The 21,773-nt window shown below is 39.7% G+C and overlaps 1 protein-coding gene across 2 annotated transcripts in view; it reads right to left on the bottom strand.

Annotated features, from left to right (window-relative positions):
• Window positions 1–21,773, bottom strand: part of GABRA3 (gamma-aminobutyric acid type A receptor subunit alpha3) — a 314,861-nt gene that overhangs the window by 115,582 nt on the left and 177,506 nt on the right. For both annotated transcript variants that reach the window (XM_072818120.1, XM_072818119.1), the window contains exon 4: window positions 6,801–6,868. In XM_072818120.1, the coding sequence (XP_072674221.1) occupies window positions 6,801–6,868 (68 nt within the window). The remainder of the gene's footprint in view (window positions 1–6,800; window positions 6,869–21,773) is intronic.

Genomic DNA, 21,773 nt, shown 5'->3' with positions numbered 1-21,773 from the left:
GGCTTTCAAAATAGATAAAGGCCCCCTTTCATTCTGTGCCTGAGACTACCAGTAAGTGAGGGCTTAAAGTGAATATTGACACTTTTCCAGTGCTAGGTGGGAAACAATAATTTCATGGCCACTGCCACCAAGAAAGAGGTCCCTTGCTACTACTTTCTTTTTAATCAACATCATTTTTTTCCTCTATGGTCTTTGATACTCTGGTAACTTTGCATGATTTTCACAAGAAGTCACATCAAAATATATGCCATCTGTATCAAGAATTATATCTTTCATGAATTCATATTTCCCAAGCCTCTATTTTCTTTTTTTTTCATTATGCTATATGATTAGTTCTCTTATTGAATTGTACTTGCTTCATTACCTAGCTGTCCACTGTATACTCTAGGAAGTTTCTCTGTTGGCAAGCAGCAGCTGGCACTTGTTACCTAGCAGGTATCTAAAGAGTTAAAGTATCCCTGGGAAAAGACTGAAATTGACAATACATAGAATTGGCATCTTAAGTTTCCCAGTTATTCTTGTTCTGACTCTACTAACACTACTCTTTGTCCTCTTTATTTGCTCACTAGTTTTATCAGTATATTCAGATAAATACTCATTAAATACATAATTCAGGACACCGGGTCCCCGAACCTGTGGCATGTCAGAACCTGGGACCTTAGGATAAGATTTAGAATAGTTTTTTTTTTTCAGAAGATTTATTTTATTTTATTTATTTATTTATGAGAGACACACAGAGAGAAAAAGGTAGAGACACAGGCAGAGAGAGAAGTAGGCTCCATGCAGGGAGCCTGATGTGGGCTCGATCCCAGGATTCCAGATCATGCCATGGGCCGAAGGCAGGCACTCAACCTCTGAGCCACCCAGGCGTCCCTCAGAAGATGTTTCGGAGCAGAAGAGCATCCAAAGTTTTTTTCAGCTGTTAGCTTTCTTTTTCCCCCAGCTTTATTGAGATACAATTGTCAACTAAAAATTGTATTTAGGTTGTACAATGTGATTTCTAAAGGTGTATAATGTGATCATTTAATATATGTATACATTGTAAAATGATTATCACAATCAAATTAACACATTTATCACCTGTGTGTGTGTGTGTTTGTATGTGTGGTAAGAACACCTAAGGTCTCTCAGAAAATATCAACTGTCACCTTTCTACCTTCCTTTTCAATCACTGACCATATGCATAGCATTCCGTTTTTAAGTCAGTATCCCACTTTCTCTACATTCTAATTCAAAGGATCTTGGGAAACCAGGGAAAATTTCCACTTGCCAAGAGACATTGCTCACTGGTAAGGAATGGACATACCCAATTTGAGAGAGAAGTGGCAATGAAACTGCATTTTCACTAAATCTTTTGCAGTCTTCCCCTCATTGCCACTATACTGTCTTCCCATACATGGATTGAGAAAATGGTGTAAATTCTTCTGAAAATAGAAAGTAATAGAAGGTCATATGGCCTTAGATAATTCAAATTGGGATTGTATCCCTTATTCTGTTTCTCTCCTTGAAGACCATAGGTACAGGATTGATATTACTGCTGAGGAGCAGCATGTATTTTTTTTTGACCATCAAGCTTTATTTGTTAAAATGGTTAACACAAGGCTTTCATTTGTGATGCCTGTAAAATTCCCATTGTAGTTTCCAATTTATATCTTGTACTCTTTAATACATTTTCATTCTCTGACTTTTCCCTTAGAAATATCTACTATTGTTCGCTTTTGTCTCTGCCTAATTCCCTATTGTCACAGTTCCTTACATTAAAAAAGTGGAGCAGCCACCAAAATCAGTAGCCCAAAGCTTGGAGCCATCAATCATTGACTCATTACTCTTGCTACTCCATAGTGTCTTCTAAAGAAAGCTACTTTTACTCTTTGCACAACTTGCTATTAATGTTTCATAACATTTACAAAGAATCTGTATCAGGTTCTATGCTAGGTACTAGAGACACAGAAATATACCTGACATGTTCTCCACCTTTGAAGGACTTTCAGTCAAGTGAAGGAACACAGTCATAATTTTCCCCTCAAATTTAATTTGTTCCATCTCATTTATTCTTGCATTTAACAAATAGTTGAGAGTCTACCAAGTGCCAAACATTCATTAGGTATTAGTAGTACAGGATTAACAAAATAGGTATGGCCCTCATGGAGCTTTTTGTCAAACTCAGGATCTATGTCTGTGGGGATCAGTGTTTGAGTAAGGAATATAATGGCTGCAAAGGGTTTGGGTGATACTAGTTCAATGCTCAAATTGGCACCACAATTCTTCCTCTTTATGAACAAGAAACTTGTCTCTATTTCCTTAGGAAAGTATTCTGGACCAAAATTCCATTTGGCTGTTTTGAGTCAAGAACACAGCCAGCTCTTGTTTTCATCTACTCATCCAAGCAGTCTGTAGTCTCAGGGGAGTGTGGGTTATTGCTTCAGCTAGTTGCTAAAGTCAGACAACTTTCTGATGCTTCACCCAAAGTCATCCCTGACCCAGGGTCAATTGCCACAGTATATGAAGTAGTACAGAAGAAGAAATTTTTAAAAGCACCATTAATGTGTTTCCCAGCCAGAGTGATCATAGCTATTCTACCTTGTAACAAGATGGAAGTGCAGCTAAAAATAACCTGAAATTTATTTGATCAAATCTGCCCTTCCTATCAGGAAAGCCATTCTATTGCTTCTACTTAACCATAAGGGGAAAAACAACCTGAAATCTGGCATTGTGATGCCCCCAGATATGGTTTTCTTTTTTAAAATTCCCCTGGCTATTCGGGGTCTTTTCTGATTCCACACAAATCTTAAAATAATTTGTTCTAACTCTCTGAAGAAAGTCCATGGTATTTTGATAGGGATTGCATTAAACGTGTATATTGCCCTGGGTAACATTGACATTTTCACAATATTAATTCTGCCAATCCATGAGCATGGAATATTTTTCCATCTCTTTGTGTCTTCCTCCATTTCTTTCAGAAGTGTTCTATAGTTTTGAGGGTATAGATCCTTTACATCTTTGGTTAGGTTTATTCCTAGGTATCTTATGCTTTTGGGTGCAATTGTAAATGGGATTGACTCCTTAATTTCTCTTTCTTCAGGTTGTATTACAAAGCTCTGGTCATCAAGACAGTGTGGTACTGGCACAAAAACAGACACATAGATCAGTGGAACAGAATAGAGAACCCAGAAGTGGACCCTCAACTTTATGGTCAACTAATATTCGATAAAGGAGGAAAGACTATCCATTGGAAGAAAGACAGTCTCTTCAATAAATGGTGCTGGGAAAATTGGACATCCACATGCAGAAGAATGAAACTAGACCACTCTCTTTCACCATACACAAAGATAAACTCAAAATGGATGAAAGATCTAAATGTGAGACAAGATTCCATCAAAATCCGGGATCCCTGGGTGGCGCAGCAGTTTGGTGCCTGCCTTTGGCCCAGGGCGCGATCCTGGAGACCCGGGATCGAATCCCACATCGGGCTTCCGGTGCATGGAGCCTGCTTCTCCCTCTGCCTATGTCTCTGCCTCTCTCTCTTTCTCTCTCTGTGACTATCATAAGTAAATAAAAATTAAAAAAAAAAGATTCCATCAAAATCCTAGAGAAGAACACAGGCAACACCCTTTTTGAACTCGGCCACAGTAACTTCTTGCAAGATACATCCACAAAGGCAAAAGAAACAAAAGCAAAAATGAACTATTGGGACTTCATCAAGATAAGAAGCTTTTGCACAGCAAAGGATACAGTCAACAAAACTAAAAGACAACCTACAGAATGGGAGAAGATATTTGCAAATGACATATCAGATAAAGGGCTAGTTTCCAAGATCTATAAAGAACTTATTAAACTCAACACCAAAGAAACAAACAATCCAATCATGAAATGGGCAAAAGACATGAAGAGAAATCTCACAGAGGAAGACATAGACATGGCCAACATGCATATGAGAAAATGCTCTGCATCACTTGCCATCAGGGAAATACAAATCAAAACCACAATGAGATACCACCTCACACCCGTGAGAATGGGGCAAATTAACAAGGCAGGAAACAACAAATGTTGGAGGGGATGCGGAGAAAAGGGAACCCTCTTACACTGTTGGTGGGAATGTGAACTGGTGCAGCCACTCTGGAAAACTGTGTGGAGGTTCCTCAAAGAGTTAAAAATAGACCTGCCCTACGACCCAGCAATTGCACTACTGGGGATTTACCCCAAAGATACAGATGCAGTGAAACTCCGGGACACCTGCACCCCGATGTTTATAGCAGCAATGGCCATGATAGCCAAACTGTGGAAGGAGCCTCGGTGTCCAACGAAAGATGAATGGATAAAGAAGATGTGGTCTATGTATACAATGGAATATTACTCAGCTATTAGAAATGACAAATACCCACCATTTGCTTCAACGTGGATGGAACTGGAGGGTATTATGCTGAGTGAAGTAAGTCAGTCGGAGAAGGACAAACATTATATGTTCTCATTCATTTAGGGAATATAAATAATAGTGAAAGGGAATAGAAGGGAAGGGGGAAGAAATGTGTGGGAAATATCAGAAAGGGAGACAGAACGTAAAGACTGCTAACTCTGGGAAACGAACTAGGGGTGGTAGAAGGGGAGGAGGGCGGGGGGTGGGAGTGAATGGGTGACGGGCACTGGGGGTTATTCTGTATGTTAGTAAATTGAACACCAATAAAAAATTAAAAAAAAAACATAAGGGGAAAAAAACAAATAATAAAGTAGAATATGAAACTTCAAGATATATAAAATCTGGAGTGTTTGAAATGTCTCCAGGGCCTCCGCATTCCTATGTGTGCCTACTTGGGTGGGGAAGGAGCAAGGAGAGGAGCTGGTTTCGGTAAGGGCTACATGTGTGTTTCTGTAGTATTCCTGGATTTAGGTATCTGTTTGCACACATGTGTTCATGAAGTACCTGGGATAGCATCTGGACTCTTTTTATTCTGTATGTATTTTCTTGTGTGCATGTATATTTTTCTGAATGTATTTGTGGATGTTGGTGCATGAGTGAGAGTAAAGGAGAGTGTGTGAGTGTAAGCGTAAATGTGTTCAAAGAGTAGCTACAGTCACTTTCTTGTAAAAATCCTAATCCATCAGTAGTTCCCAGCAATACAAAGAGAGAGCTGCATATCCCTGGTGAATCTGATTACCTCCAGTGGCCTATAAGCTCTCTAAATATAGGGATCCTTAGAGCCCGAAATGCAAAGTTAGGCTTCTGAGGAGTACTTGTTGAATGACCAACTGACAATATTTTTAACACATGCCTGGATCTGAGACTGTGGGCATTAGTAGTCAAGTTGAGACCAGGAGCAGTTGAGAGGGAGCAATCTAGATACACAGGCTTTCCTGATACCCCTATGAGAGACCTGTCTCCTCCACCCCTCGTACATCAAACATGCCCCTTACTGAGCTCTCCCTATGTGTCAAGTACTCTATTAAGTATCAGGGAAGCCATGAGGACTTGGTACTTGCCCTTAAGGAGTATACAGGGAATCTGTTATATCTCAGTATCCTCTTTGTTCCGCACTTAAAAGACAAAGTACAGGCGTTGCCTCACAACCACTCATGACTCCCTCTGCTGAAAACTAGTCTTCTTGTCCAACTGACTTGTAGACCTTGCCTGATTGAAGAAAGAGCCATGTAAAGTCAACATACCTAAACCAACTCTCAGCCTCCAATCTTTTCCCCCCTGCAGTCCATCCTGTACAGACTGATAGGTCATTCTCAATCATTCTAAAACAACACATGTATATTTTGACTGCCCTACTCGAATACACTCAATCATTCTATATTACCTACAGGTAAACTCTATCACATTCCTATACAACTGTTTATATTTACCCAAAAGGTCTAAAGAAGCCTTATCCTCTGCTAAGTAGTAGTCCCAATGAAGATACACAGAAAAAAATTTAAGTAATGAACATGGACATTTCATATTTTTGGACACTTCATATTCTTTAAACATTTTCTGATTTTAAGATTTTTATTTTCCATACAAAGTCACTCACTCAACAAAAATTCTTTGAGCATCTATTAACTGCCAGGCATACTGAGCATATAATAGTTCTTTGTTTGCTTACATGATCATTATTCAATCAAATATCTGATACTTAGTAGGTATTGATCAGGTGGCCCATTAGGATGGGGTCTCCTGCCTCAACTTTCCACTGCATTCTTTGCTTTGACAACAAGAGGTAATGGAAGGAGAAGTCCTTGAAGATGGCTCATGAGTTTCCCCTTACTAGCTCTGCTGTGCCATGCTCTATTCCTTGACTCTACTCTGAAGCTTTCCCCTGCTCACATCTGTAGAAGGACGAATTTCCAGAAGTGATTTTGACTCCTTCTCCAAATATTTTGCATCACCATGGTCAGTCTATTACCCCTGTGAATAGGGCCTGTTTACAAGGAGCAGACTTCTTGGATGATACCACAGGCTGCTTGACTCTTTGAAAGTCCCCACCACAATGTTCTCCTCACATGACTTATCTCTGTAAATATGTGTGTAGTGCTGACAAAATGAGAAGACAGGGAAAGTTTAATTGAGGATAGGGATACAAGCTGAACTTTGAAAGATGTGTTGTGGAAAGAAAGGGTATTCCTGATGAAGGTATATGCTTTATATGTGAATGGGTAGGGAGAGCAGGGAAAAAGATGAATTTCGCGAAATGTAGGATAGTGAAGATAGGGAATTCATACGAGAGAAGGCTTCTCCCTAGAACATAGCTATAAACTCCAATTTGTTTTCTTTGATTTGTTGCATCATCTTTCACTTTTACCTTTGCAGGAATTATACTTACCATGTCAGTGTCTGACACGGGGCCAAAACTGGTCACATAGATATCAGTCTTCACTTCAGTCACCGCATCTAGGCCAAAGAAAGCAGAAAAGCAGAGTGTCATGAAAATCAGTTCCCTAAGCTCAGAAAGAGTCCAGTGCAGTATTCCAAATGACAGCTAACTTGCTACTTCTGAGAAAGGTTACCTGACATATGATGGAAAACCTCTGACCTGTACTATTTCTTCACGTTATGTGCTAGGTACAGGTACAAAGTTTATCCCTTTAGATATCATTGAGAATGACAACAGAATCCCCAAGCTCCAAAGTTTAAGAAAAGCCCTGAGAGATCATTGGCATTTATATGTGCTGGACCCCCACATCCGGATTACTCTTACCTGTGGTAAGTTGCAAATGTTCTAATATCCAACTTTAATACTTCCAGAAACATAGAATGTTTGCACCCCCACTCCCCTGCCCACTTAACATAGGGAGAGGCTATGTGACTATTTTTGGCTGTGGGAGGAAGTTATATGTGTCCTTCTCTGGCTGGAACAATTAATATCCAATGCAAGACCCTTCCTGCCATGGCCATCATGGAAACATATCGTTATAGACTACCATAAGATTGAAACAGCCTGGAATGATGAGCTAACACATAAAGGATAACTGCCCTGGAAAGTTGCCTGGGTCCATAACAGACTTTGCATGAATGAGAAATAAACTTTCATTGGGTTAAGTGACTGAGAGTTGAAAATGACTGATATTACCTGATACATTCTCTTTGCATTTATTTTTCTTTATTGTACTGTCTATTTACTTGGCTACCTCCCCCAACTTACCCAAAAGCTCCTGTATGGCAGTGTCCCTGTTTTGTTATCTCTGTATTCTCAGTACATTAAAAAGGAGCCTATTACTTAGATGGTACTCACTGAACATTTTTGGTATAAATGAATGAATCTCACATATTTGACAAGTTGGAAAATGATACTCAGAGAAGTGAAGTGATTTCATTGCTAAATTTCTCTCTCTTCCTGCTTCAGCCAGCCCTGTTTACCCCATTGTAGCTCAAACTAGCCCACATACTCCAGCATTCCTAAAATAGAACACAGGGCAGCCTATTCCAGCCTACAAAATACCTCATCATTATATTAAATTCAAATAAATCCCACTTTGGCCCAGCACACCAAACCCCAGTAGAGTACACCAGTAGCACAGCCGATACCAATAGGGCCTACATAAGATGTGATGCATATTTATATATATTTAAATACATCTATATATTTATAAATATAAATATAAATAATATAAATGAGGCTGATTATGTAGTCTATAGCACTATTTCTTTTATCTTACAGAGAGGTAGGGAACACACTCCATGTGAAACATGTTCACTCTATTCATCCCATCCTGGGTTCTGGTCCAGATGTACTTTAGATATTGTTGGCTTCCTACTTTCTAGAACCATCCCTTGGGCTTAATACACTGTTCTTCTACTCAGGCACTGAGTATATTCAAGGCCACAGTGCATAGCCACTAAAATTACATTTTCAGAAGAAGAAGAATAATTAGCACTATAGTCAACTCATCAAAACACACACCTTGACGGGTTCCTTTCAGCTGTGTTCTTGTACAATGAGGGTATGGGACCATCCAAATTCTGATTTTTTTTGTACTAACTAGGAACTCTAACTGTAAGGCCAAGCAAAAAGCATCTGACTAAAGGTACCCACTGGTAACAAGAAGAAGTAAGCTGCCTGAGGAAAGTAGGAGGTTTTATGGAAATTTGGTGCCCCTCCTGTCTCTCAACTATTCACTTTTACTTAAAAGGCACCCCTTGATTGCTAAGAAGGAAACAGTGGAGAATAGATGCTTTCCCAATGAATTAGGGCTCATTCAAGCTTCAGACATTTTCCTGCCTTTGCAGCAAGGAAAGAGTTGGGAAGTTTGGTCTAGTACACTGGTATAAAAAAGGAAAGTAAATAACTGGGGGGGGGGGGTGGAGAGAAGAGATAAGCAGAAAAGGATTGAAGGAAAAAGCAAGGAAGAATAAATGGGTAAAAGAAAAATAGACAAAAGTCACCCAAAAATCTAAGGTCCTGGGTCCCAGACATAGAAGAGAGTGTCCACTCACTATTCCTGCTTCTCTGTATGAAAGAATGACTAGGAGTTGGCTCTTTCATTTAAATCAATGAAAAGACCAGTGAATTAGACTAGAACTGCTGAGAGCTACAATTCATAGTATAGCCCCTATTCATAGTCTTAGGAGAAACAAATGTGAGATATGAGTTTATGGAGAGATAAAAGGGCCTCTCCTCCACTGCTTAACAATTATTTTCAGATGCTCCTTGGTGATTTATTTGATTTGTGGATCCTTCCTTCCTTCCTTTGAAACAAAAGGAGAACAAAATTATGCTTTCCTTTTGCAAATTTGCCATGATATTGGAAGTGCTTGAAGCTCCTGAACGCATATGATTTTAGCCCTCAGTTGTACTCCCAATCAGTCCCAATATTATTTTTGCTAACTTTGATCTGAAAGAGTAAAGATAAGCCAATCAGTGAGTGATCACTGTGTTTACATTGAACATGTTGTTCATAACATTCTGTATTTTCTAGTTGGACTTCATATAGGTTCCCAAAAGGGAGACAGCATGAAAGACTCCTAACTCTGGGAAACGAACTAGGGGTGGTGGAAGGGGAGGTGGGCGGGGGGTGGGGGGTGACTGGGTGACGGGCACTGAGGGGGGCACTTGACGGGATGAGCACTGGGTGTTATTCTACATGTTGGCAAATTGAACACCAATAAAAAATAAATTTATACATTAAAAAAGGATATATACTTAAATATTATCAATAAAACAAACAAACAAATAGGTTCCCAAGAAATCACGAATTTTCTCCTTTGAGCAAAAATCAAAGTAGGTTTCCCAACTCTAGCTGTTTCGCCTTAGCACACATATCAACATTGGTCTTAGCACCGCCCTTTGGATTCACACAACAAAGTTTGCTTCTTAATCTTGTGAGATTTAAAGACCTGCAGAGATTGAAAGAAAGTGATAGTGATACCCCTAAATTTGCTCTTCTTGTTTCTTTCCAGACTAAATATTCTGACTTCTTTTGACTATGTCTCCTCTCCCTTTGACATGGTTTTATGCATCCTCACTATCCCTTACTCACTTTCTTCTGGCTCCGGTCTGATTTTTTTTTCTTTTTACTGACACCAAAATGATTTGTGGTGAAAGTTTGTCACAATTCCATTAGAGACAAGCTCATAAGATGAATGCTATGAACAAAAGCCTACTAGCTATACCCTTTTTCTCATTATAGGCCACAATGGGCTCTTCAATTCTTTTTAATGACAATCTTCCTAAGAACAGTGAGACTTCGAGGCCTGGAACCTTGGCTAGGAGAACAAAACCTTAACTTTTCATTTTCTTATTTGCAGATCACTGAGAACATTGAAGAAGCAGCACTTATTGTTGTATATACTTTTTATCTGGAAGAGAGACTGGACTGGAGGAAATGAGCTCCCATGTGACTGTCTGGATTGGTTAGTTACATGAATTTAGAGAGTGAGTTACAGTGACTTATGGACAGGTTTTCACAGATCTGAGAGCTGGAATGCTCTCTTATGTTAATAGCCTTTCTGTTTGACAACTCTTTGGGACTAAGATACCGTAAGTCCTCAGTGACTCCACCCCCCAATAGTATTAATTACAGATAAACTCTCCAGAGAAGTAACAAAAAGGTGATTTAAGGGAGTAGAAATTACAAGAGTCTGTGTTAGCTCTAATCTAATCTCTGCAATTGACTCACACCCTCTTTTACAGACTGTTTGGGCAAGGCTCACAGCTTTTAATATTTGGTAGGCTAGCAGCCTAGGACTGTGTTTATGCTACTCCATCTAGTGTCAGGTACCTGGAATGTACAGCAAATAAACATATATTTGGGGAGCCCAATGTGGGACTCGATCCCGGGACCCCAGGATCATGCCCTGAGCAGAAGGCAAATGCTCAACCACTGAGCCACCCAGATGTCCCAGCAAATATATTTTTTAAAGTGAGGTAAAATTGGTAAGTAACAGAATATTAGTTTCAGGCGTACAACATGAGATTTTGATATTTGTATACCCTACAAAGTGATCACCACAATAAGTCTCGTTACCATCCATCACAATACAATTGACCCCCTTCACCCTTTTCTCCCACCCCACAAATTCTTTTCCCCTCTGATAATCACCAATCTATTCTCTGTGTCTATGAGTATTTTTTATTTTGTTTGTTCATTTGTTCTATATATATGAAATCACGGTATTTGTCTTTCTCTGTCTGCCTTATTTCACTTAGCATAATACCCTCAAGGCCATGCATGTTGTCACTAATGGCCAAATTTCCTTATTTTAAACAGCCGAGTAGTATTTCATTGTATATATGTGTAACATCTTTTTTATTCATTCATCTATCAGTGATGAACACAAGGGTGCACATACCTTTTTGAATTAGTATTTTCTCTTGTCTCTTTTCATTTTCATCAGATAAATATCCAGAAGTGGAATAGGTGGATCACATGGTAGGTCTATTTTTTTTAATTTTTTGAGGAACTTTCAAAATGTTTTCTACTGTGGCTGTGCCAATTTACATTTCCAACAACCGTGTACAAGGGTTCCCATTTCTCCATGTCCTAACATCTGTTATTTTTTGTCTTTTTAATAATAACTTCTAACAAGTGTCAGATGATATCTCATCGTAGTTTTGACTTTTATTTCCCTGATAATTAGTATTGTTGAACATTGTTCCATGTGCCTGTTAGCCATCTATAGAAGATGAAGAAGCCTATAGAAGCCTATCATCTATAGAAGATATAAGAAGCCATCTTCTTTGGAAAGTTTTTATTAAGATCTTCTGCCCATTTTTTAATTGGTTTATTTATATGTTTGTTTCTTTTGTTATTGAGTTGAATTCTTTATGTATTTTGGATATTAACCCCTTATTAGATATATAATTTGTAAATATTTTCTCCCATTCAATAGGTTGCCTTTTTACTTTGTTGATGGTTTCCTTTGCTTTGGAGAAGCTTTTTAGTTTAATGTAGTCCCACTACTCTATTTTTTCCTTTTGTTGTCTCTGCTTTGGCATCAGATCCAAAGATTCAATGTCAAGACTGATGTCAAGGAACTTACCATCTACATTTCCTTCTAGGAATTTTATGGTTTCAGGTCTTATATTCAAGTCTTTAATCCGTTTTGAGTTGATTTTTGTGTATGGTGTTAGATAGCGGTCAGATTTTATTCTTTTGCATGTGGCTATCCAGTTTTCCCAACATCACTGATTGAAGAGAATGTCCTTTTCCCAGTGTATATTTTTGGCTCCTTTGTCGTAAACTAATTGACAATATAGGTATGAGTTTACTTCTGTGCTCTCTATTCTGTTCCATTAATCTAGGTGTTTGTTTTTATGCAAATATAATACTATTTTGATTATTATTTTTTTTTATTTATTTATTTATTTTTTTATTGGTGTTCAATTTACTAACATACAGAATAACACCCAGTGCCCGTCACCCATTCACTCCCACCCCCCGCCCTCCTCCCCTTCTACCACCCCTAGTTCGTTTCCCAGAGTTAGCAGTCTTTACGTTCTGTCTCCCTTTCTGATATTTCCCACACATTTCTTCTCCCTTCCCTTATTTTCCCTTTCACTATTATTTATATTCCCCAAATGAATGAGAACATATAATGTTTGTCCTTCTCCGACTGACTTACTTCACTCAGCATAATACCCTCCAGTTCCATCCACGTTGAAGCAAATGGTGGGTATTTGTCATTTCTAATAGCTGAGTAATATTCCATTGTATACATAAACCACATCTTCTTTATCCATTCATCTTTCGTTGGACACCGAGGCTCCTTCCACAGTTTGGCTATCGTGGCCATTGCTGCTAGAAACATCGGGGTGCAGGTGTCCCGGCGTTTCATTGCATTTGTATCTTTGGGGTAAATCCCCAACAGTGCAATTGCTGGGTCGTAGGGCAGGTCTATTTTTAACTGTTTGAGGAACCTCCACACAGTTTTCCAGAGTGGCTGCACCAGTTCACATTCCCACCAACAGTGTAAGAGGGTCCCCTTTTCTCCGCATCCTCTCCAACATTTGTTGTTTCCTGCCTTGTTAATTTTCCCCATTCTCACTGGTGTGAGGTGGTATCTCATTGTAGTTTTCATTTGTATTTCCCTGATGGCAAGTGATGCAGAGCATTTTCTCATATGCATGTTGGCCATGTCTATGTCTTCCTCTGTGAGATTTCTGTTCATGTCTTTTGCCCATTTCATGATTGGATTGTTTGTTTCTTTGGTGTTGAGTTTAAGAAGTTCTTTATAGATCTTGGAAACTAGCCCTTTATCTGATATGTCATTTGCAAATATCTTCTCCCATTCTGTAGGTTGTCTTTGAGTTTTGTTGACTGTATCCTTTGCTGTGCAAAAGCTTCTTATCTTGATGAAGTCCCAATAGTTCATTTTTGCTTTTGTTTCTTTTGCCTTCGTGGATGTATCTTGCAAGAAGTTACTATGGCCGAGTTCAAAAAGGGTGTTGCCTGTATTCTCCTCTAGGATTTTGATGGAATCTTGTCTCACATTTAGATCTTTCATCCATTTTGAGTTTATCTTTGTGTATGGTGAAAGAGAGTGGTCTAGTTTCATTCTTCTGCATGTGGATGTCCAATTTTCCCAGCACCATTTATTGAAGAGACTGTCTTTCTTCCAATGGATAGTCTTTCCTCCTTTATCGAATATTAGTTGCCCATAAAGTTCAGGGTCCACTTCTGGATTCTCTATTCTGTTCCACTGATCTATGTGTCTGTTTTTGTGCCAGTACCACACTGTCTTGATGACCACAGCTTTGTAGTACAACCTGAAATCTGGCATTGTGATGCCCCCAGATATGGTTTTCTTTTTTAAAATTCCCCTGGCTATTCGGGGTCTTTTCTGATTCCACACAAATCTTAAAATTATTTGTTCTAACTCTCTGAAGAAAGTCCATGGTATTTTGATAGGGATTGCATTAAACGTGTATATTGCCCTGGGTAACATTGACATTTTCACAATATTAATTCTGCCAATCCATGAGCATGGAATATTTTTCCATCTCTTTGTGTCTTCCTCAATTTCTTTCAGAAGTGTTCTATAGTTTTGAGGGTATAGATCCTTTACATCTTTGGTGAGGTTTATTCCTAGGTATCTTATGCTTTTGGGTGCAATTGTAAATGGGATTGACTCCTTAATTTCTCTTTCTTCAGTCTCATTGTTAGTGTATATAAATGCCACTGACTTCTGGGCATTGATTTTGTATCCTGCCACGCTACCGAATTGCTGTATGAGTTCTAGCAATCTTGGGGTGGAGACTTTTGGGTTTTCTATGTAGAGTATCATGTCATCGGCGAAGAGGGAGAGTTTGACTTCTTCTTTGCCAATTTGAATGCCTTTAATGTCTTTTTGTTGTCTGATTGCTGAGGCTAGGACTTCCAGTACTATGTTGAATAGCAGTGGTGAGAGTGGACATCCCTGTCTTGTTCCTGATCTTAGGGGAAAGGCTCCCAGTGCTTCCCCATTGAGAATGATATTTGCTGTGGGCTTTTCATAGATGGCTTTTAAGATGTCGAGGAATGTTCCCTCTATCCCTACACTCTGAAGAGTTTTGATCAGGAATGGATGCTGTATTTTGTCAAATGCTTTCTCTGCATCCAATGAGAGGATCATATGGTTCTTGGTTTTTCTCTTGCTGATATGATGAATCACATTGATTGTTTTACGGGTGTTGAACCAGCCTTGTGTCCCAGGGATAAATCCTACTTGGTCATGGTGAATAATTTTCTTAATGTACTGTTGGATCCTATTGGCCAGTATCTTGTTGAGAATTTTTGCATCCATGTTCATCAGGGATATTGGTCTGTAATTCTCCTTTTTGGCGGGGTCTTTGTCTGGCTTTGGAATTAAGGTGATGCTGGCTTCATAGAACGAATTTGGAAGTACTCCATCTCTTTCTATCTTTCCAAACAGCTTTAGGAGAATAGGTATGATTTCTTCTTTAAACGTTTGATAAAATTCTCCTGGGAAGCCATCTGGCCCTGGACTCTTGTGTCTTGGGAGGTTTTTGATGACTGCTTCAATTTCCTCCCTGGTTATTGGCCTGTTCAGGTTTTCTATTTCTTCCTGTTCCAGTTTTGGTAGTTTGTGGCTTTCCAGGAATGCGTCCATTTCTTCTAGATTGCCTAATTTATTGGCGTATAGCTGTTCATAATATGTTTTTAAAATCGTTTGTATTTCCTTGGTGTTGGTAGTGATCTCTCCTTTCTCATTCATGATTTTATTAATTTGAGTCTTCTCTCTCTTCTTTTTAATAAGGCTGGCTAATGGTTTATCTATCTTATTAATTCTTTCAAAGAACCAACTCCTGGTTCTGTTGATCTGTTCCACAGTTCTTCTGGTCTCGATTTCGTTGAGTTCTGCTCGAATCTTTATTAGCTCCCTTCTTCTCTTGGGTGTAGGATCTATTTGCTGTTTTTTCTCTAGCTCCTTTATGTGTAAGGTTAGCTTTTGTATTTGAGTTCTTTCCAGTTTTTGAATGGATGCTTGTATTGCGATGTATTTCCCCCTTAGGACTGCTTTTGCTGCATCCCAAAGATTTTGAACGGTTGTATCTTCATTCTCATTAGTTTCCATGAATCTTTTTAATTCTTCCTTAATTTCCTGGTTGACCCTTTTATCTTTTAGCAGGATGGTCCTTAACCTCCATGTGTTTGAGGTCCTTCCAAACTTCTTGTTGTGATTTAGTTCTAATTTCAAGGCATTATGGTCCAAGAATATGCAGGGGACAATCCCAATCTTTTGGTATCGGTTCAGACCCGATTTGTGACCCAATACGTGGTCTATTCTGGAGAAAGTTCCATGTGCGCTTGAGAAGAATGTGTATTCAGTTGAGTTTGGATGTAAAGTTCTGTAGATATCTGTGAAATCCATCTGGTCCAGTGTATCATTTAAAGCTCTCGTTTCTTTGGAGATGTTTTGCTTAGAAGACCTATCGAGTATAGAAAGAGCTAGATTGAAGTCACCAAGTATAAGTGTATTATTATCTAAGTATTTCTTCACTTTGGTTAATAATTGATTTATATATTTGGCAGCTCCCACATTCGGAGCATATATATTGAGGATTGTTAAGTCCTCTTGTTGAATAGATCCTTTAAGTATGATATAGTGTCCCTCTTCATCTCTCACTACAGTCTTTGGGGTAAATTTTAGTTTATCTGATATAAGGATGGCTACCCCTGCTTTCTTTTGAGGACCATTCGAATGGTAAATGGTTCTCCAACCTTTTATTTTCAGGCTGTAGGTGTCCTTCTGTCTAAAATGAGTCTCTTGTAGACAGCAAATAGATGGGTCCTGCTTTTTTATCCAGTCTGAAACCCTGCGCCTTTTGATGGGGTCATTAAGCCCGTTCACATTCAGAGTTACTATTGAGAGATATGAGTTTAGTGTCATCATGATATCTATTCAGTCTTTGTTTTTGTGGACTGTTCCACTGAACTTCTTCTTAAAGGGGAATTTTAAGAGGCCCCCTTAAAATTTCTTGCAGAGCTGGTTTGGAGGTCACATATTCTTTTAGTTGCTGCCTGTCTTGGAAGCTCTTTATCTCTCCTTCCATTTTGAATGAGAGCCTTGCTGGATAAAGTATTCTTGGTTGCATGTTCTTCTCATTTAGGACCCTGAATATATCCTGCCAGCCCTTTCTGGCCTGCCAGGTCTCTGTGGAGATGTCTGCTGTTACCCTAATACTCCTCCCCATAAAAGTCAGGGATTTCTTGTCTCTTGCTGCTTTAAGGATCTTCTCCTTATCTTTGGAATTTGCAAGCTTCACAATTAAATGTCGAGGTGTTGCACGGTTTTTATTGATTTTAGGGGGGGATCTCTCTATTTCCTGGATCTGAATGCCTGTTTCCCTTCCCAGATTAGGAAAGTTTTCAGCTAGAATTTGTTCAAATACATATTCTGGCCCTCTGTCCCTTTCGGCGCCCTCGGGAACCCCAATTAAACGTAGGTTTTTCTTCCTCAGGCTGTCGTTTATTTCCCTTAATCTATCTTCATGGTCTTTTAATTGTTTGTCTCTTTTTTCCTCAGTTTCCCTCTTTGCTATCAACTTGTCTTCTAGGTCACTCACTCGTTCTTCCACCTCGTTAACCCTCGTCGTTAGGACTTCTAGTTTGGATTGCATCTCATTCAATTGATTTTTAATTTCTGCCTGATTAGCTCTAAATTCTGCAGTCATGAAGTCTCTTGAGTCCTTTATACTTTTTTCTAGAGCCACCAGTAGGTGTATAATAGTGCTTCTGAATTGGCTTTCTGACATTGAATTGTAATCCAGATTTTGTAACTCTGTGGGAGAGAGGACTGTTTCTGATTCTTTCTTTTGAGGTGAGGTTTTCCTTCTAGTCATTTTGCTCAGTGCAGAGTGGCCAAAAGCTAGTTGTATTGGGAAAAACAGAAAAAGAGGAGAGAAAGAAGGAAAGAAAAGAGAAAGAGAAAAAAAAAGGGAAGAAAAAGAAAAAAAAAACGAAAAAAAAAAAAAGAAGAAGAAAAAGAGAAAGAAAAAGAAAGGAGAAAAAAAGGGGGTGGGGGAAGGAAACAAATCAAAAAGCAAAACAAAACAAAAACAAAAACAAAAACAAAAACAAACAAAAAAAGAACCACCGGGGAGTATCTTCTGATTCTGTGTTCTTTAAGTCCCTTGGCTTCTCCTGGAGGTTGTCAGTCTAGCTGGTCTTCTGGGGGAGGGGCCTGTTGTGCTGATTTTCAGGTGTTAGCACTTGGGGGAGCTGCTGTGCCCCTGCCTGGTGCAGGGCTCAGTGGGGGTTGTTTACCCCGCGAGGCCCCAGGAGGAACAGCCCCAGTGGCGGGGCAGCTCTGGAAACCTGGATTCAGCTCCGGCAGGAACTCCGTCTGCAGGGCCTGGAGGCTCCGGGCGGGGCCGCTGATCTGCTCAGCTGGGGCAGGAGCGTCCTCGCTGTCCTGGGCCCTCCCGGCCTCTGCCTGTCCCGGGGGAGGCCGGATCCTGGGCTGTGTCCCGGCGCCCTGTGCTCCGGGGCCTGCGCTGTTGGATTCGCGCTCCCGGGCCGCGCAGCCCCCTCCACGGAGCCGCCGCCCGAGCCCCTCCGAGCTGCTCCTGGAACCGCGCAGGCCCCTCTGCACGGAGCCTCTTCCTCTGCCCGAGCCCCTCCGAGCTGCTCCCGGGGCCGCGCAGCCCCCTCCGCGGAGCCGCCGCCCGAGCCCCTCCAGCTGCTCCGGGTCCCCAGTGCGCTGCAGCCCTTAGGGAGCTCGGCGCACTCTCCCGGCGCGCAGTTGCTGTTAGTGTCCCCGGGAGCCCGAGGGCATCCCCGCCCTCCTGGGTCCTGCTCCAACTCCCCGCGAGCCCCTTTCCCCCGGGAAGGTCGGTGCAGCTCCTGCGTCTCCGGGACGGGGCTCTCCTGTCCTGGGGACACTCGCCCCGGCCTCAGCCCGGCTCCTCGCGGGGCCCCTCCCCCTTGGAGGCCTTTGTTCCTTTATTTCTTTTTCCCCGTCTTCCTACCTTGATAGATGCGCGAACTCTTCTCACTGTAGCATTCCAGCTGGTCTCTCTTTAAATCTCAGGCCGAATTCATAGATTTTCAGGATAATTTGAAGGTTTTCTAGGTAGTTTGGTGGAGACAGGTGATTTGGGGACCCTACTCTTCCGCCATCTTGCTCCTCCCCCCCTATTTTGATTATTATAAGCTTTGTAGTGTAGTTGGAAATCTGGGAGCATGATACCTCCAGCTATGTTCTTTCTCACAATTGTTGTGGCTATTTGGGGTCTTCTGTGATTCTGTACAAATTTTAGTATTTTTTGTTCTGTGAAAAAATGCTTTTGGTGTTTTGATAGAGATTGCATGAATCTGTAGGTTGCTTTGGGTAATATGGACATTTTAACAATATTAATTTTTCTAATCCATGAACACAGAATATCTTTCCACTTATTTGTGTCAGCTTCAATATCTTTCACCAGTGTCCTATAGTTTTTAGTGTAGAAGTAGTTCATCTCCTTGGTAAAATTTATTACTAGGTATCTTATTCTTTTTGATGCAGTTGTAAATGAGATGGTTTTCTTAATTTCTCTTTCTGGTATTTTGTTATTAGTGTATAGAAACAACAGATTTATGTATTTATGTATATCGATTTTGTTTGCTGCCACTTTACTAAATTAATTTGTTAGTTCTAACAGTTTTTTTGGTTGAGTCTTCAGGGTTTTCTATAGATCTGTCATGTCATCTATAAATAGTGATGGAAAGACCGGGTGGCTCAGCAATTTAGCACCGCCTTCAGCCCAGGGTGTGATCCTGGAGACCCAGGATCAAGTCCCACGTCAAGCTCCCTGCATGGAGCCTGCTTCTCCCTCTGCCTGTGTCTCTGCCTCTCTCTCTTTGTGTCTCTCATGAATAAATAAATAAATAAATAAATAAATAAATAAATAAATTATTTTAAAAAATAAATGAATAGTGATGGCTTTATGTTTTCCTTTCTAATTTGGATATCTTTTATTTCTGTTTCTTGCCTAATTCCTCTGACTCAAATTATAACTTAGTTTTATTATCTGTAAAAAAACGGGGGGGTTGACTTTGCCATGATTCTAATACCAAAAATATTATGGCTTACAAGGCCATAATAGATTAGAAAAGGGTACCAGAGGCACATACACTGTTTTCCTTAAGAAATGTGTAAAAAACAAAAGAAAATTAAACTGAGACTATACCAAAATAAAAAGATTTTGCACAGTGAAGGGAACAATCAACAAAATGAAAAGGAAACCTACTGAATGAAAGAAGATATTTGCAAATGACGTATCTGATAAGGGGTCAATATCCAAAATATATAAAGAACTTACACAACTCAATACCCAAAACACAAATTCAATTTAAAAATGAGAAGAGGACCTGAAGAGACATTTTTCCAAAGAAGACATACAGGTGACCAACAGTGCTCATACAGAGTGATTAGTATCACTCATCATCAGGGAAATGCAAATTAAAACCAAAATAAGATATAACCTCATGGCAGTCAGAATCACTAAAATAAAAAACACAGGAAATAGGTTGTGTTAGCAAGAATGTAGAGAAAAGGGAACCATTATGCTCTGTTGGTGGGAATGTAAACTGGTACAGCTACCCTGAAAAACAGTATGGATATTCTTCAAAAATTTAAGAATAGAATTACCATATGATCCAGTAATTCCAGTACTGGACCCAGAGAAAGCAAAAACAGTAATTCAAAAAGATATATGCACCCCTATGTTTATTGCAGCATCATTTACAATAGCCAAGATATGGAAGCAACCCAAATGTCCATCCATAGATAACTGGATAAAGACATTGTGATGTACACACACACACACACACACACACACACACGAATATTATCCAGCCATAAAAAAAAGAATAAAATCTTCCAGTTGTAACAACATAGATGGGATTTGATGGGATATAGAGGTTATAATGTTAAGTGAAATAAGTCAGAGAAAGACAAATACCATATGAAACCATGTTATGTAGAATTTAAGAAACAAATGAACAAAGAAAAAAGAGATGAACAAAATAAATTCTTAAATATAGAGAACAAACTGGTGGTTGCCAGAGGGGAGAGGGAGATGGGTTAAATGGGTGAAGAGGGTTAAGAGTACATTTATGATAAGCACTGACTAACATATAGAATTGTTAAATCCTTCTATTGTATACCTGAAACCAATATAACACTGTGTGTTAATTATGCTTACATTTAAAATAAGAAAAAAATAAAATTGGGATCCCTGGATGGCGCAGCGGTTTGGCGCCTGCCTTTGGCCCAGGGCGCGATCCTGTAGACCCGGGATCGAATCCCACATCCGGCTCCCGGTGCATGGAGCCTGCTTCTCCCTCTGCCTGTGTCTCTGCCTCTCTCTCTCTCTGTGACTATCATAAAATAAATAAATAAATACCTTAAAAAAATTAAAAAAAAAAGAAAAAAATAAAATTAAGACAGTCATAAAATTAAAAAAATAATATAGTAAAACATAATAATAGTAAAAACTAATAATTTAAGAAGACTAAAATACTTTTTCTGTACAAAAGGGGTGGCTGGAAGCAGGCTGAGTACCTGTCAGATTTGGGGCTCTCCTCATAAAGAGGCTAGAAAAGTGAAGCTGGATTGATGCCTAGTATAAGGCTCTGATTGAGGCCACAGGCTAGGGTTAGCAGGTGGGTTGGGATGACATGATGTATTTTTTTTTTTTGACATGATGTATTAAGACATAGTCTTGGGATTAGGAATTAAGCCAAGTGGCTTGTTAGAATAGGAATGGATCAGCAGATCACAGGAGAAGAAACTTCAAAATATTATTTTAAGTCCATTTTAGGATAGTGATCAGGATATAAGCAAACCACAAAACCACTATACAGCAAGTAAAAGTAAAAACTAAAATTAAAACAAAACCATCTTGCCCCAAACTAGTTTCTGGCATTGTGGAATAAGGGAGTAAGTGTACTACAGCCTTTATTTTCCTCTGATTATAAATAAAATCTCTGGACAAAATATAAAAGCAATTACCCAAGGACTGTGAAAAGTTAAAAAGAACAGGTGGGTTATAAAGGTTATAAAGGGAAGTTAAAACTTGGAGAAGCAATCTACAGGGAAATAAGTTTCCTGGATTTATTCTTTTTTCTTGCAGTTCCGCCTCAAAGGCAATGCTGCATAGTGGGACACTGGCACAAGCAGCCAAACCTCTGAATAAAAAGCCCTATCTGTCTTGCCAGACAGTCAGGGGAAAAGGGCCACTGCAGACAAGACAGTGGGGGAGATCCAAAAGGGAAGGGGGTTAAAGAAAAGGATGCACTCATTCAGTATATGAACCCCTAAAATCATAGGCTTACCCTTGAGCACATGCATAGGAAAGGCACCATACCAAAGA

Source organism: Canis lupus, chromosome X (assembly GCF_048164855.1).
Source record: "Canis lupus baileyi chromosome X, mCanLup2.hap1, whole genome shotgun sequence".
In the NCBI taxonomy this organism is placed as follows: domain Eukaryota; kingdom Metazoa; phylum Chordata; class Mammalia; order Carnivora; family Canidae; genus Canis; species Canis lupus.
The sequence above is the reverse complement of the archived record's forward strand: the minus strand, read 5'-3'. Positions and strand labels throughout refer to the sequence as shown.